At 43.7% G+C, this 18,079-nt stretch overlaps 1 protein-coding gene and 1 pseudogene across 1 annotated transcript; one reads left to right on the forward strand and one right to left on the reverse strand.

Annotated features, from left to right (window-relative positions):
* Window positions 1-206: 206 nt before the first annotated feature.
* On the reverse strand, window positions 207-306 carry LOC123281905 (U6 spliceosomal RNA; annotated as a pseudogene).
* Window positions 307-6,078: 5,772 nt separating this feature from the next.
* Window positions 6,079-17,615, forward strand: GINS3 (GINS complex subunit 3). The gene is made up of 3 exons (XM_014827381.3): window positions 6,079-7,792; window positions 14,233-14,466; window positions 15,968-17,615. The coding sequence occupies exons 1-3, from the start codon at window positions 7,607-7,609 to the stop codon at window positions 16,196-16,198; spliced, it is 651 nt and encodes a 216-aa protein (XP_014682867.1). The 5' UTR covers window positions 6,079-7,606; the 3' UTR covers window positions 16,199-17,615.
* The last annotated feature ends 464 nt before the right edge of the window (window positions 17,616-18,079 follow it).

An 18,079-nucleotide genomic window follows, 5' to 3' on the forward strand; every position in this document is an offset into this window, starting at 1 on the left:
CTCCTGTATTTCCTGTAAAGTTAAGTCTAGAGGCTTGATCGGATTTAGGTTAAATATTTTGAAGAATACTTCATAGGTGATTCGGCACCTAATAGCAGGTTGTCCCACCATTAGTGTGTTAGGTTGGATCACTTCCTTAGGGAGCTGACCTCCAGCTCTCTCCATTCTTCTTTGTGATTAGCATGTTATCTGTGGGGTGATACTATAAAAAAATGGAATGCTTCACAAATTCACATCATCCTTGTGCAGGGGCCATGCTAATCTTTCTCACACCCTCCCAATTTTCTCTGTGCTATGGGAGCAAGCCCTGATGTGGCTCTCATGAATCTTTTGCATCTCTTCTTCCTCTTGCCCCAGCGCCTCCTCCTCCTCCAGGGATCTGCTGAGTGAGCTTAGACTGTCCCTGAACTGCTCAACTTTCCTTAGCAGTGGTTTTTTCCTATCTGTTTAAATTGTGCTCTTCTTTGCTCCAGTTTTTCTATCAATCTGACCCCATCTGCCTTCTATCTTACAGGAATTCCTGTCTATTTCTGGGCTTCAGTGGCACTCTTCCTTGTCTTCCTGCATTTTTATGGGTTTCATGTATACATATGAAGTACCCAGGAAGAGACAGAATGTGTAGTTTCAGGAGATTTGAGGCAGGAAGTAGGAAGGCTGGTGTGTGTGGTTGTGTTCCGTCAGACATCGCTAGCCAATCTTTGCTCATGCGAAACTACTGTAGGGTAACCATGAGCAAGTGTCAGAGGATGAAGATGGAAATCAGATTACCATGGACTGGATTGTGTCCCCCCCAAATTCCTACGCTGAAGCCCTAACCCGTGACGTGACTGTATTTGGAAATAGGGCCGTTAAAAAGGTAATTAAGATGAAATGAGTTCATAAGGGTGGGCTCTAATCCAATACAACTGAAGTCCTTATACAAAGAGAGAGAAACACCAGAGATGGGCATGAGCAGAGGAACGGCCATGTGAGGACACAGCAAGAAGGTGTGTGCCAAAGAGAGGCCTCAGGAGAAACCAACCCTGCAGACACCTTCATCCTGGTCTTTCCGCCTCTAGAACGGTGAGAAAATTTCTACTGTTTAAGCCACCCAGTCTGTGGCGTTTTGTTATGGCACCCTAGCAAACTAATACATAGATCTCGGAAGACACACGTGACTTATCAAGGAGCATAGAATTTATTCTGTAACCAATGGGGAGCCATCTGGGTTATAAGCAGAGGAGTAACAGGATTGGATCTTTTGGGTAGGATGATCACTTTGAGAGAAGCACAAAGGAACTGTGGAGCGAGGAGGGAGAGAGGCGGAGAAAACCAGTCCGGACACATTTTCAGAGTATGGTGAGAAATGATGAGGCTTGAACAAAGGCAGTTGGACAGACAAAAGAACAATGAGAAGGTCAAATCAGCAGAATTTATTGACCAGTTGGATATGGGGAGGTGAGAGAGGAGGCAATACTGAATTCTTCCCGGGTTCCCGAATTGGGTAGTGATTGTAGTGGACATCTATTGGTTTTCTACCCAGCTTCCTTCTTGAAAGCACCTAGATTGTTGGTCAAGAATTGACCCCCAATCTTCCCTGTTGTGCAGCCCAGGTGCTTTACAGAAGCTGACTGCTCTCCCAGCCTTAAAGGTGGGTCTTGACTGACTTACACTAACCAGCACATTCCATTGCTCTGGCTATAGATTTTGGGTCAGGGGTGAGCACGTGACCCAAACCTGCCAAGAAGGTGAATGTCAGAACTCTAGATTGGAATGCTGGGACTCAAGGCTCTCCCCCACTGCAAAAGAACAAGGAAGCTTGTAGACTTGACTTAATCGGCACACATCTTGTGAGCCCAGGGGAATGGACCATAGACTGGAGCTGACCATGTGCAGAGCAAAGCAAAGATAGATCCTCAGTGACATCCTTGGGCTGCTGGGTCAACTGACCATGAAGTCCTGGACTCTCCAGTTATGGAGTCTAGAAATCGTGTTGTCATTAAGTGGTTTGAATTGGATTTCCTGGTATTTGCCATAGAAAGATACAGGTGTTCAGGTGGATGCTGGAGCCTTTAGCCAGAGTATGCAAGGCAAAAGGAGGGGCTGGTCTGAAAGGAAATAAGTTTCTTCCTGAACTGTCACAGTCCCACATCTTTGCTTGAAGTTGATCCTTGGGTCTGGAATGATCCCTCCTCACATTTGTGGGCCTGATGAAAATGTCCACCTCACACTCAAAGGCCCCATGCTGATGCCTTTTCCTCTGGAAAGCCTTTGTACACCCCTCTTCTCTCCAGGTCAGAAGTCACCATTCCTTCTGAGTTTCTATCACATTCTGGACTTGGCTCAATCGTATCTCATGTTACTATTTCCTCCACTGGGTGCCAACCTCCTGAACAGTCCAGACAAGTCGTCTTCTTTGAGTCCACGTCTGCAGCCCCAGGGCATCTAATAGGCATCTGCACATCTCGATGAATAAATGACAGTGTTTCTTCCCCCATATTCTCCTCAAACTCATGAATTTCCCTGCCACTCCACCCACTTTGGACTGAGAGAAACTCTGGCTATCAGATCATAGATTAAATTATATTATAGAGTACCAGAAAAAGATGAAAATATAGAATGAGAGGAAAGGGTACTGTTATGGATCTGGGAACACAAAAAAAGAAAAGCTGAATTATATATTATCCATTATAATGATGCGATAGCTGCTCCTTTGCCAAATTCTGAGGGTGACACACACACGTACAGAATCTCTCAGAATATATAAGACGGGTTTACAATTCCTGTTCATACTGCCGAAGACTGTGGGAAGAATCTAAAATCGGCACTGCCCACACAGAAGGTCGCAACATGCCCATCAATTTATTTTGATCTCATTGAAGGCGTTTGGCGCAGTGCTCAAGATATAGCTCAACCAAAAGAACAGTTAATTTATGTAAAAATGAATTCCAATGATTTCAATCCATTAACCTTACATAATAAGATTTCAAACACAGTACTGTCATTTCAAAATACCAAAAAAACCCCACCCTTTAATAGTTTGAACTCAGAGGAGATAAATTCTACCTGACTTTTCATAGGAAAAAGTTGAATTGAAGAATAATAACTTATCACCTTCAAGTACAGTTAGGACTTGAATTGGGGGGAGAAAAGTGTAGCCAAGCCTGGACCAGTGATGATGGAAATGAATGATGAGAGTGATTTAACTAATGTTCAGGGAGTGCCTGCTATGTGCCAGGCATTGTTTGAGGTCCTGAGGATCCAGCAGTGAACAAACACACATGAATGATGATGACAAGAAGGACGTTAACTGAGCCCGCCTGGAGCTAAGTATCCTACGTTTATTGACTCGTTCATTCCACTCTCACCACAACACTTCAGCCACTATCACATTATCCCCATTTTACAGACGCAGAAACTAAGCTTCCAAGAGGTAACTCACCCAAGGTCACAAAGCCAATTAAAACGGTGGAAGCTGGATTCCACCCAGGCCTTTCGGATTCCAGAAGTAACACAGCAACTGAGTATAAATGGCTGCTGGAAACGTTTCATAGGTAGGGCGATTTTCAATCCTATTCACTCTTTTTGCTTAAGCATTCCATTTTTACAGCTGGAGTAAAGGTAAAATTCAGTATAGTTCTGCCAAAATGTCAACAAATTTAAATTGGTGGAGCACAACCAATGAGCTTTCATCATGGCATTATTAGTGACTTAAGGCCATGGATCTAGAAAATTACATGTGACCTAACCTATACCTTGGCAAACTATTTTTAACCACTAAATTCAGTGTTTTCAATGTTTCACTGCTACCCTTTGTGACTCTTGTAATATCTGCACAGCACTGGTACTATCATTTACTTAAAATTGACTGTTTTTACTTAATGTTTTAAAGTAAAACTATATCACTACTATAAATAAAGAGCCACTAATTCATTCAACAAATATTTATGAGATGGCTAATGAGCACCAGGCAGTGAGGATACAGCAGTGAAAAAGACATCAAAAAGAATTCCTGCCCTCATGGAGTTAATGTTCTCCAAGGGGTGACAGACATAAACAAGATAAATAAATCAAATATATAGTACACCAGAGAGTAGTCAGTGCCGAGGGAACAAAGGGGAGAGGGAGATCAAGTATCAGTGGGAGAGGGTTAAAATTTTAGATAAGGTGGCTAGGGAAGGCCTCGTTGAGAAGGTGACCTTTGAGTAAAGACGTGAAAAGGGCCAGCCATGTGGACATCCAAGAGAGCGGCAACAGGGACAGGCAGTGAGAACAGACAGTGTGAGGCCCCGAGCTACCAGTGCCTGGGTGTTCAAGGAACAAGGAGGAGGTCATGGGAAGAAGCAAGACTACATAGGAAGCTACTGCAAAAATCCAGGCAAGAGATGATGGTGGCCTGGACCATGGTGATAAGTGGTCAGATTCTGGAACTACGATGAAGGTAGATCCAACATTTGCTGATGGACCAGTTACAGAGTGTAAGGGGAGAGGGACCAAGGGAAACCCTAAAACTTTTGGCTAAGCAAGCAACGAGAACGATGCAGTCCAATACATTTCTTTTTTTCTTTCTTTTTTCCCTCTATAGGTCCTCCCCATCCCCCGATCCGGATTTCTGTGTCTTGCGTCACAGCCTCCCCACTCAATGGGAGAAATTTAGAAAGCACTAGTATTCAAAAGAACAGATTTAAAGCTGCTTGTGGTTTTACTTATCTAAAGTCTGTGTGTGCTACACAGACCTATGATTCTGCAATCTTGAAATGATTACAGTGGAAAAATCACTCCATTTTTCAGAGATCCAGCAGACTCCTTTCAGAATGCCGAAATTCTGTATATTACAAATATATCAAACATACTCTGAATGTCATAAAGATGCTGAAATTCTGTTTGGTGTAATTCTGGTAAATAGCTTGATTGGATTGGCAGGGTACTAAGGGACACAAGCTTTCTCAGAGAAAAGCGGCATCCCTGGCTCTTAAAATTTGGGCGATAAACAGATCTATATGTGATAAATTATGTGCCATTTTTGTCAAATGAATTAATTTCAACTGTTTAACATCATAAGCTCAAATTTTAACTAGCTTCACTTTTGCTGGTGTATCCATTTATTAGTTCAAGGAGAGGATAGATTTAAATGGAGTAAAAATATGCAAGCAGTGAATAATAGTTTCATGGTGAGCCAAGACATTAAATAAGAAAAACAAGGTAATCTGATTTTATCTTAAACACTGGCTTTTTACTTTAGTATTAAAATAACTGTGGTATTTGCATTCAGAGCCAATATTCTGATCTCTGTACAAAAATAATGCCTTTCTTTGGCACTGATAAATCATTAAGCATTCATCTTAACTGTTTCAACATAAAAAATAGCTTACTATCCTTGTCAGTAAATAACCTGCCTTGCCTTCCATTAGACAAATTAACTTATATTTCTGCTCCAAACTATATCCAGTACCCTACGTCCATTTCATCAGAGGAATTATAAATTTTGGCTGTGAATTATGTTTACTTTTGTATTGGATAGTATAGCAAACTGAACATTTAAAATATGATAAAGGAAAAGATGCTCATGTATCTATAGATGCCTAAGTAAAGGTTTGAAGCTGGTGTCTCCACTGGGCTGCAGACCAGCCTGTCTAGCAGCTCCTGGACTCCATGATCGCCACACCAAACTCATCTTTCACCGCAAACTGCCCATATTCCTGTGCTCTGTGTATCTGCTAGTGACATCTCCATCCTCCTGGTCAACCAGGTTAAGAACTTGAATCATCCTTGCCCCTTCTCCATCCTTCACTTCCTCCATCCAATCAGTTGCCAGGTCCTGCCCACTGCACAGCTTCCAAGCTGGGTTCCCTGCATCTAGTGTCTCCCTTCTCACCCCACTGCCAGAATTCTCTTCTTAAAGCTCAGGTTTGTTATCATTTTCTCAGAAACCTTACCCTTTTTCTCTCATTTCCTATGGAATAGCCTACACTCCTTAGACCAGCACCCAAGGCTTTCCACAATTTGGCCCTGACTCCCCAACTGCCTCTTGTTTTGATTATACCCAGGATTTAATTTATAGAGGTGACTGAGTGATGACACAGAGTGGTCAGTGCCATTAAAAGAAGTTTTATTGCTCACAGTTCCCAAGAGAAGAAGCCATGTCATGTCATGCAGGGCCACATGGGCAGGACCAGGGTCAGTCAGGAGGCAGGAGTGAGGGGAAAACATGGCCCAGAGCCTTCACTGCGGTTTCTGTGGGAAGGAATGGGTGAGGCAGAATAGGCAAGTCGGAACAAGCTTGGGACTGGACAGTCTGAGTATCGCTGGTGGGCTCTGGGCTCTAAGAGTGGTCCCTAATTGTCCAATACTGGGCCCGGGGGTGATTTAGGGCAGAACTGTTGGCTGGCTGTGAGAGTTAGATAAATGAAGTGGTTGGGAACATGGGCTGTGCTTTGCTTGGTTTGTACATGGAAAGTGTTGGCAGAGTTGTTTGTTATCTCTAGGAATGAGCTCACCTGGGAGGGGCAGTTCCTCCCCGGGGCTCCTAGGCCCCAAGATGTCAAAGTATCATAAAATACAGAAAATAAAAAACATGATTAATATACATCTCCCTTCCCATGAACTCTTTGCTCACAGCTCTAGTAGCCCCCCAAAATGCCCTTTTATATAAAAAATGTTGTGTAGCGTCTCTCTCAACACTCTGCCATCACCCATAGCCCTGATAGGGTAGCACCCCCAACTCCAGTATCACTAACCATGATCCCTTCTCTCCCCTCCCACCCCACCAGACCACTGATGGCACCTAGACACAGGTAGCCAATCTATAGGGTGGCTGGCCACCTATGACCCTTGTGGCCTGCCTCAAAAGATGAACTGGACCAATCAGATTTCCTTTCCTCTTTTAAGGATTTAAATTAATAGCCACAAAAGGAGATTGCCAGTTGATGGTAAAGTGAGCTGGAGGTTCCTGAATTAGACTCAGGACCTTTGCAAGCCACGTGCAGTCTAGCACTCCACGCTTTGTCCCGTTTCACCCCATTCCTCCTCCAAAGTGCTAGAGTCCACTATCTGGAGCTAGTGGTGGAGTGTTGTTGTTTTTCAATGCTTCTTTCAAGTACTAAGATTAACAGAGACGCACAGTGACAAAAGTCTAGTAAATAGGTCTGCCTTGCTCAGGCCTGCGATGGAGGGCACAATGATGCCTTTTCTGAAGCCCCCAAACGTGTTGAGAAGTTTTTCATTTCACATATGTACATTTAAAGGACCACACAAACACAATCCAGTGCAATGCATCCTGCAGCTTCAACGGGCATTTCCAGGCTCTTTTTAATGCTGGCGGGCTACACTGGGCTACACTCTGCGGGAGGAAAACTTCCTGTGGCCCCACCTACTGCTCCCGCGCCCCAGGTTGCGCTGGACCAAGTCCGCCGACTTTATCGATTGCTTCTGCCTGGGCAGCCCCTCCTGGATCAACTGCTCCCGTCTGGCCCGTCCCCCAGCGCGGGAAAAGCGTTTCAATCCAGTCTGGCGGCCGCAACGACCCTACAATCCTAAGCAGCCTGTGCTGCCTCCTCCTTTTACATCCCTGACTCCCCGAGGTCGCCCGATTCACCCGAGCGGATGCGGAGAAGCTCAAGCCGCCACCATGTCCGAGGCTTATTTCCGGGTGGAGTCGGGTGCGCTGGGGCCTGAGGAGAACTTCCTTTCCTTGGACGACATCCTGATGTCTCACGAGAAGCTCCCGGTGCACACCGAGACCCCCATACCTCGCCTCGGCACTTTCTTCCTGGACCGGAGCGGAGGGGCTGAGAGTGACAACGCTATCCCTGAGGTGAGCCTTTTGGCGCGGATTCCCGCCAGAAAGACTACAACTCCCAGTGGGCCCCGCGGCCTCGGGGCGCCGCGTCACCGGGCGCGCTGTCCTCTGCGATTGGTCGTTTTCCAGGAGGCGGAGCCACGTGCGCTGCCGAGTTGTACCCGCGGGGCTCAGCGCGAAGCGGGTTTGCTGCCTGTCCTTCGCCCGCTGGAGAGAGGAGGTAAATGTGTCCTGGGTCGTCAGGCTCCCTTCAACACTGACTTCATATGTGAAACTGTCCAGATCCGCATTGTCTTCCCCCCCCGCCATGTGTTGAATGCTTAAGGATTGGCTCCTACTGAATACTTCAGGATCTGGGTTCTGCTCACGTTTGCCTTAAAACAGAACAGCAGCTTTTGTTCTACGAGCTTGTGATAAGTCTGGGAACCACCAATTGCCAAGTTCACCCTGCATAGTGTGACGGTATCAGCAACCACTTACAGAGAGTTTAGTGCCCGCACGGATGGGGTGGGGGGAGTAAACGTTTCCGTGGATTACCCCTGTAATCCTTCAACAACCCCATAGTTAGGGATTGTGACATACAAGGAAACTGAAGCCCAGTGTAACTTGACAGGGTCCCACTGTGAAGTGGTGAGCTGGGATTCGAACTTAGGGCTGTGTGGCTTCAAATACAAGTTTGTCCCAGGAGCACGGCTTGTATTTTTTATTTCCTGTTTAGCCTGAATTTTATTTGGAAGGGTGTTTTTGTTTGATCTGCTTAAGCTCATTTTTATCAAAGTAATACATATACAAAGTTTTAAAAGTCAAATAGTGCCAAAAAGATTTATAACGAAAAATAGCAGGCCCTGCCTCGCTTTCTCCAACGTCCGTTTCCAGCTCCACAGGGGCTGTCTACCTTTTCAGTAGTTTCTTGAAGATTCATCTTCTTGTTTCGAAATAATACTCTTAAACTTGTCTTCTTGATTTTTTACAAATGGAGACATTATTTACGACTTTCCAGTATAGTGGGTAAGGATTTGGTTCTCTCACACAGTGGGAAACAAGAGACCTGCTGCCCATACTTGATTGGTCTTTCCTTCGTTTTTCCCTGCCGTCCTTTTCTGTTCCAGGATCCCATCAAGATACCACATTGCATTTAGCGGTCGTGTCTCATTAGGCACCTGTTGGCTGTGACAGTTTCTCAGACTTCCCTTGTTTGTAATGACTGTGACAGTTTTGTGGAGTGCTGCTCACATATTTTGAAGTGTGTTCCTCGGTGGGGGTCTGTCTCCTGTTTTTCTCGTGACTTGACTACAGTTATGAGTTTTGGGGAGGAAGATCACAGAAGTAAAGTGCCTTTTTCATCACGTCAGATCAAGGGTACGTGCTGCCAACGCAGCTTATTGCGGGGATGTGACCCTTGATCACCTGGCTGAGGTAGCATTTGTCAGGATTCTTCATTATAACGTTACTCTTTCTTCCACCCTTCCATGCTGTGCTCTTTGGAAGGAAGTCATTATACTCAGCCGCACTAAAGGAATGGGAGTTATGCTCCACTTCTTTGAGGGCGGAGTGTCTACCTAAGTTATTTGGAATTCTTCTGATGGGAGATTTGTGTAGGAAGGGGTCTTTTTGGTTTTTTTTTTTTTTTTTAAAGATACTGGGCCTTGTTTTTTTTTTTTAAAGATTGGCACCTGAGCTAACATCTGTTGCCAATCTTCTTTTTTTTTCTTCTTCTCCCCCAAGCTCCTCAGTACATAGTTGTATATTCTAGTTGTGGGTCCTTCTGGTTGTGGCAAGCCTCAGCGTGGCTTGATGAGCGTTGCTAGGTCCACATCTAGGACCTGAACCAGTGAAACCCTGGGCCACCAAAGCAGAGCGTGTAAACTTAACCACTCGGCCACGGGTTGACCCCGTGTAGGAAGGTTTTAATGACGTATTTAATTTCATTCATAGATACAGGACTATTCAGATTTTCTATTTCTTCTTGTGTTACACTTGGTAGATTGGATTTTCCCCCCTAGGAATTTGACTATTTCATCTAAATTTTCAAATTTAGTGGCATAACGTTCAACGTATCTGTTTACCATCTTTTTACATCTGTAGGATTATAGCAGTGTCCTGATTTTTATTCTTGATATTAAGAAATTATGCTCTCTTTCTTAATTAGTCCTGCTATGAATTTATCCTTTTTATTAGTCTTTTAAAAGAATTAACTTATGGGGGCTGGCCCGTGGCCGAGTGGTTAAGTTCGTGCACTCCGCTGCAGGCGGGCCGGTGTTTCGTTGGTTCGAATCCTGGGCGCGGACATGGCACTGCTCATCAAGCCACACTGGGGCAGCGTCCCACATGCCACAACTAGAGGGACCCACAGCGAAGAATGTACAGCTATGTACCGGGGGGCTTTGGGCAGAAAAAGGAAAAAATAAAAAAATCTAAAAAAGAAAAAAAAGAATTAACTTATGGCTCTGTCAGTTTTCTCTTTTCTACTTTTGTTTTTTAGGTCATTGAAGTTCTGGAGTTAGTTTTTTCTTTCTAGTTTCTTTGGACTTAATTTTCTGTTGTTCTTTCCCCCTTACGTTTTAAGGTGGGTACCTAAGTCATTGGTTTTGCAACCTTCCTTTGTGCATTTTAGCTGTAAATTTCCTCTAAGCATAGCTTCAGTTGCATTTCACAAGTTTTCATTATAAATGAGTTCACAATATTTTGATTTTCATTGTGATTTCTTCTTTGACTTATGGATAATTTAGAAGATTAGTGCTTAAGTCCAAATATTTTGTGATTTTGCTATTTATTTTTTTTTTATTTCTTGCTTAATTCCACTGTGGCCAAAGAACATAGTCTGAATGATTTCAGTCTTTTGAAAGTTAACATTTGCTTTAAGCCCCAGCATAAGATCAATTTAACTATTCTTTTTTTTTTTGAGGAAGATTAACCCTGAGCTAATATCTACCGCCAATCCTCCTCTTTTCACTGAGGAAGACTGGCCCTGAGCTAACATCTGTGCCCATTTTTCTCTATTTTATGTGGGACGTCTGCCACAGCATGGCTTGATAAGCGGTGCCATGTCCGCACCCGGGATCCGAACCGGCGAACCCCAGGACACCAAAGCAGAACATACAAACTTAACTGCTGTGCCACTGGGCCAGCCCCCAATTTAACTATTCTTTATGTACTTGAAAAGATGTGGATTTTGAAGTCATAGTGTACAATAAATAATCTATATCTGTAAATTGGGTCAAGTTTATTTGTTTTGTTGAGATCCATATTCTTACTGATTTTTTGTTTCTACTTCTCATCTATCTGAAGAGATATGTTAAAGTCTCCACTATGATTATAGATTTGTCTGTTTCTCCTTTTACTTCTGTCAGTGTAGACAGATTTATATTTTTCTGGTGGATAGAATGACCCTTTTATTATTGTCAGATGTCCCTCTTTAGCTCTAATAATGCTTCTTTCTTTTGATTACTGCTTGCATACCATTTTCTCCATCCTCTGTCTTCCACCTGTCTGTGTCTTTATATTTCAGATGTGTCTCTGTTAAGCAGCAGATGGCTGGATTTTGTTTTTATTCAGTTTGACAATTTTTTAATTGGTGTAATTTTAATTCCTTTACATTTAATGTAATTATTGATATAATTGTGTTTATTTTTACCTTCCTATATTTTCTTTGTATCCCATCTCTTTTAGGTTCTGTTTTCTTTCTTGACTTCCTTTGGATTAATCAGATTTTTTTTGTCCATTTACCTTTTTATTAGCTTAGTTAGTCATTTATTCTTCTATTATTTTAGTGGCTACCTTAAATATTACATAATCACTTTTGACTAATAGGAATGTTATGTGAATTACTACTTTCACCTCTTCACAGACAGTGCTAGAATCTTTGAACAGTTTAACTCTGTTTTTTCCCTCCTTTCTTTGGTATTCTTATTGTTATGTATTCTAATTTGACTCATTTTAAACCCTATAAAACATTGTTGTTGGTATTATTATATTATTGTTATTGTTATATTTACCCACTTATTTGCTCTTTCCGTTACTCTTTTTTTCCTTCCTCCCTTTCCATATTTCTTTCTGGGATCGTTTTCATTCTCCCTGCACGATTTCTTTACTCTGGGTCTTCTGGGGATAAGATTTCTGTTTCTGTCTCTATAAGGAGTCCCCACGACCAGTCCCAGGTTTGCTGATTCACTAAGAGTACTCAGAGGACTTGGCATGTAGTCATACACAGAGTTAAGATTTATTACAATGAAAGGATACAGAGCGAAATCAGCAAAGGGAAAGAGTGCCTGAGATGACGTTTGGAGGAAACCAGACACAAGCCTCCAGGAGTCCTCTCCAGCAGAGTCACACAGGACGCACTTAATTTCTCCAATAATGAACTGTGACAACATGTGTGAAATATCGTCTACCAAGGAAGCTCATTAGAGCCTCAGTGGCCAATGTTTCACTGGGGGCTGGTCACAGAGGCCCCCTCTACCTAGCGCATACCAAAATTCCAGACTCCCAGAAGGAAGGCTGGGGTTCAGCATAAACCATGTTGTTTGTACAAACAATGCGGGAACAGTGAGGCGCTCTGATCAGTTCCGGGAGTGGCAAGAACCCTTCTGAAATCCAAGTTCCCAGATGCCAGCCAAGGGCCAGCCTTGCAAGCAGGCTGTTCTAAAGACGGCAGTCTCAGGCCTGCTGTGTTAACTCTCATCTGTACATTTTCTATCTGCAGATGCCTTTATTTCACCTCTGCCTTTAAGGGATATTTTCACTGGGTATAGAATTTTAGATTAGCAGTTATTTTCTTTCAGCGCTTTTTGAAAGATGTCGTTCCATTTCCACTGTCTCACGGTTTCCATAGTTTCTGTTGAGAAGTCGGATTTAACTCTTACTGTTTCTTCTTTAAAGGCATGTGCTCCTCTCCCCACCAGTAGCTGCTTTTCTTTATGTCTTTATTTATCAGCAATTTGAACAAGATGTGCCTAGTGGTGCTTTTATTAATATTTATCCTACTTGGTGTTCATAATGTTCCTTGAGTCTATAATTTGATACTTCTTTTTAATTTTGGAAAATTCATGGTCTTTATCTCTTCAGATATTTCCTTTGCCTCAATCTATTCCTCTTCCCCTTCTGAGATTTAAATTAAATCCACGTTACACCTTTCTTTTTTTTTCTTTTTCTTTTAACTGTATTCCGTATGTCTCTTAGGCTCTTTTCTGTATTTCTCTCCATGCTTTAGTCTGGATATTTTCTATTGACCTTTTTTCCAGTTCATGACCCTCTCTTCATCTATGTCAAATCTGGGAAACCTGTTAAATTTGACTTACTCTATTGAGTTCTTAAGTTCAATTATTGTATTTTTCAGTTCTGGAATTTCCATTTGGTTTTTTATTTATTTTAAAGTTGGTGCCTAATTACTATGGATATTTGGTGCCAAATATTGGACTTACCTCTCTTCTTTCTCAGATCTTGGCCCTTCATGTCCTGGCTGCTTTGGCAGCTTTGAACTCAACATTCATCTTCCCAGTCCTGTGAGTTTTCCAAAAGCTCTGCTCACACACATCCTAAAGCCATTCCCACCTTTTGCAGCCATTCTTTCCTGTGAGTTTTATGCTTTTGTTCTCTCCTCCAACCCAGTTATGTTTACCTTTTATTTTTTTGGATATTTTAATTTCTGGTGTCATGGCCATCTCATCTTTTCAGTTCTATTAAGGCTTTAAAAATATAGAGAGACATTTTGCTTTTCTGTCATCTCTGAAGCTGTGCAGGGGGATGGGGAGGGGCTGCAGCCTGAGCTCGGGCTGATCCTATTTTTCTTCATGTTCCACCAGCACCCAGGGTGGTGCTTAGCACACAGTGGGCACTCAGTGTATATGTGGAATAGATATCGAATATTCAAAGAAAGTAGAAATGTTTATTATACCTCTGAAGTATCTACAGTTGGACAGTTTTTATTTGTGTTAGTTAGAAAACTTTCCCATTATATTACATTTTTGTTGTCTACTATGTTTTTGTTGTACAAATCCATTTTCTCTCTTCATTCCCTTGTGACACAAAACTTCAGCCCACTAGCTATTCATTTCTTCAGATCACAACCACATCTCCTGCCTTTGTCAGTCAGTCTCCCAAAGAGAACAGGCAGTGTTGCTGAGGCGAGGTGTATTTCCGTTTTGTCACACACATGCTATGTTATTTATTTATTTTAAAGATTGGCACATCTATTGCCAGTCTTCTTTTTCTTGGTCTTTTCTGTCTCCCCAAAGCCCCCCATTACATAGTTGTAATATTCTAGTTGAGATCCTTCTGATTGTGCTATGTGGGACGCCACCTCAGCATGGCCTGATGAGCAATGCCATGTCCGTACCCAGGATCCGAACTGGTGAAACCGTGGGCCGCCAAAGCGTAGTGCATGAACTTAACCACTCGGCCATGGGGCCGGCCCCTGTGTTATTTGTTTTTAAAATCTACACTCTTGTCTGATGCAGGGCTCAAAGCTTGAACTCCCCTTGTGGCTGGCTAAAGGACTTTTTGACAACAAGCGGCGGATCCTTTCTGTGGAACTTCCCAAGATCTACCAAGAGGGTTGGCGGACCGTGTTCAGTGCAGATGCCAACGTGGTGGACCTCCACAAAATGGGGCCACATTTCTACGGGTTTGGCTCCCAGCTCCTGCATTTTGACAGCCCGGAGAATGCTGATATTTCCCAGTCTCTCCTGCAGGCAAGTAGTTGATGTGAGAACCTGTGGGACTGCACGTGTCTCGGGAGCCTGCCGTGGCAGCCACAGACGTCACTCTTACCAGGGAATTGTATAATTTATACAATTACTTTATGATTATTCCCGGGCAGTCTACAGTCACACTGTATTTGCCAATCATATGCAGACTTAAGTATGACTTGTCTGCTGCTCTTCATATATTCTGGCGAAGAGCTGGGACCAGCAGCAAGTCCTGGAAGTAAGAAAGGAGTGATGGTTGATTACAGGTGTCAGGCGCTTAGATACACAGTCTCAGCCCAGCCCCAGGACTGGTCTGAGGGTTCCTCTTGGAAATATATGTGTTATTTCCTCCTTTCCCTTGCTGCGGGGTTGAGAGCTGGCTCTGCCAGGCAGTAGCTGTGTGACTTGGTCAACCTCCTTGACCTCACTCTGCATCAATCTTCCCCTGTAAACTGGAAGTGATAATAGTGCCGGACTCTAGAGTCGTAGTGAGATTATGTAGTGCCATTTAATGAATGGTAACTATTACTATTATTTTCCATGGACCAAACAATGTTATGCATATATTACCATCCCTTACAGTATAACCTTATTTTAACTTTTGGTAATCATTTTTTATTCTGTTGATAAGAGAAGAAACTGTCCTCTCCACCTCTTGTTTTACTTCTTCATTTTTAGCTTTATAAGAACTTTTGGCTTAAAACCCATTTGCTCCCCAGACCTTGCAAACACCCTCTATCAGCTTCAAGGGTTGTTTGGCCTAACACATACTGCTGCTTTTAATGTAGATAGTAAAGAAAAACTTTGTCGTATCCATTCAGAAAAAGAAGTCAGTACACAGACTGTAGGCAGTCTGAGCTTAGGAAACTCTTTTGGACAGCAAGCTAAAACTGAGGAAAATCCATTTGTCTTATAACGTTGCCAGGACGTGTTCTTGAGTTGGAATACTGCCCTTTTTTAATGAGGTATATGTTTTCTTTTTCCATCTCTGTTTTGAAGTGCTGTAGATTAGGGTTGCTTATATATGAGGTGACGTTACTGTGAGATAGTTGAAGAAACTGAAGCAGGGGCTTGTGGCCTGGGCTCTGAGACCTGTGGACACCCCTAGATCATATGTGTCTCCATCCTGCTCTCAGACTGAAAAAAACAGAAACTGCATTCAATTCAGCCAGGAGTCTTCGGTTGAAACCTGTCTGCATGTGACCACAGCACATTATTGTGGCCTTTGTTACTAATAACAATAATGGGTAGCACTTTCTGAGGAGCTTACTGTGCCAGCCATTTGCTAGGTGATCGACACATATCACTTGCTCAGATTTTCACAATAGTCCATTTCACAGACAAGGGAATCGAGCCTTGGCAGTGTGAAATGATTTATTCGAGTGGTAGAGTAGACTCAGATGTCCTCCTGATGGAGTCCTGAGACCAAATTCTCTCCTTTTGTGCCATTTAAATGTTGAGGGATAAAAATGGATCTGCTTTCTCTCACTCTCTTCTTCTTCAGACATTTATTGGACGTTTTCGCCGCATCATGGACTCCTCCCAGAATGCTTACAACGAAGACACCTCGGCCCTGGTAGCCAGGCTCGACGAGATGGAGAGGGGCTTGTTTCAGACAGGGCAGAAAGGACTGAATGACTTTCAGGGCTGGGAGAAGGGGCAGGCTTCTCAGATCACAGCTTCCAGCCTCGTTCAGAACTACAAGAAGAGAAAATTCACTGACATGGAAGACTGAAGGCCAGACGAGCACAGAATTTCCGTTTCTAGACTTTCCCCTGTGCGCCCTTGATAAGAGCCTGGTTGGCCGTGCAGAGGGCCAGAATCCCGTTCCCTCTCGAGGCTTATTTCCTGCAGCCGTCTCAGGAGTGGTACCATCTGCTTAGGAAAGGACGTGCCGGAAGGTGTCCCTGGCCCTGTGAGCCTTCCAGGATGCTCCCACCCAGCTGACCCACAGCCCAGGCCTCGTAACCCAGGAACCCACAGCAGAGGATAAATCGAAGCCCTTCCTGGATAAGGATCATTAGCACATACGTCGCAAGAGAGTTGGACTGGGATTCCTTGTGCCTGGGAGTTTGGACAGCCTCAGATGTTCAGTTTCACTAGCTCCAAGGGACAGGGACAAATTGGGCCGTCTTAGCCTGTTCACAAAATGTTCTCTTGAGCTTAATTGCCTTACCTTCCTTGTGGTCGCACAAAGGACAGCGTTCGCAGGATCCTGGTCTTACCTGTAAATATCTCCTGCCACCTGCCTGTGGGGAGTAACCCCACTTCCCAAAAACAATCAAGCGTAAAGAAGGAACAGGGAAAGGCAGCCAAATGGCATGGTTTTCCTAAAGAGAAGACGTTGCTTTCCTCGTCTGTAATCCTCGGCTTAATGAGCTGGAATTCATATAACTCTGCAGTTAACCTAGATGGAAATGGTTAAACTGAGCTTGTTGTTGTCTCCGAGATCTTTGGAGCACCTGCGCAGTTACTCCATTCCCACCCTAGAAAAGCTGTCAGCGAGTCGTTTGGAGTTGCAAAGTAGTTATTAAAGGGTGTTAACCAGCCCTTGTTACATCCGGAGAGCAGGGCTTTGGGTTGCTGGTTATGAAGGGCCCTGTTTGAGAAACTCAACATGACAGATGCCGGTGGGCAAGAGACCTTGATTATGCTTGCTCTCTCTTCAGTAAAGTTTGCAACATCGTTACATAGAGGATTCCTGACTGTTTCTGGAGAATCTGTTTAAACAAGCAGAAAACGCTTCTCCTCGAGGTCAGGCTACGTGGAAAGGGCGTTCGCCAGGCCGCCCAGGACCGTTCGAAGGGCACTTGCTCCGCACCCACTGCTGCCCTCCCACCTTCCCACCACCAGGGAAGATTGCCTTTGCCATGGAAGTTACAGAGGGGCTCAGCCATCCAGGTGGTGCACGTGTCTCTAGGCAAACTTAGAACGTCAGAAATGCTTTTAAAATGCCTGTTTTAAGATGGAATCGATGTTTTTAAAATTTGATCGTGGTGCTAAATAAATGACCCGCTTTGCACATGAGTACATTCTGTACAAGTACTATTTCTTGGCTCGAGTACTACAGAGGTCAGGTGAAGCATCAGAGAGTTTTGGTTTTGATCATATTTGACAATAATGCCCAAATAAATCCATGTTTAGCAGCTGCTCTTTTGTTTGCACACTACTCATAAATATGAGGTTCATTCTCTGTAGGAATGCTCTGTGTCCCAGAACAGTGGGACTTCCGTTGCTGCTGTCCCAGCATTGACATATGGCCAGGGCCCCCGGAGGCAGTTCATAGTCAGAGTGAGAAAAGCATATTATTTAATTGTTGGATTCATTATTTTCAGATAGCTTTTTTTTTTTTGAGGAAGATTAGCCCTGAGCTAACATCTGCTGCTCATCTTCCTCTTTTTGCTGAGGAAGACTGGCCCTGAGCTAACATCCGTGCCCATCTTCCTCTACTTTATATGTGGGACGCCTGCTACAGCATGGCTTGCCAAGCGGTGCCATGTCTGCACCTGGGATCTGAGCTGGCGAACCCCGGGCTGCTGAAGCAGAATGTGCGCACTTAGCCGCTGCACCACTGGGCTGGCCCCACACAGATAGCTTTCTATATAAAGTCAATCCT

The sequence above is a fragment of the Equus asinus genome, chromosome 28 (assembly GCF_041296235.1).
Source record: "Equus asinus isolate D_3611 breed Donkey chromosome 28, EquAss-T2T_v2, whole genome shotgun sequence".
Taxonomy (NCBI): Eukaryota; Metazoa; Chordata; class Mammalia; order Perissodactyla; family Equidae; genus Equus; species Equus asinus.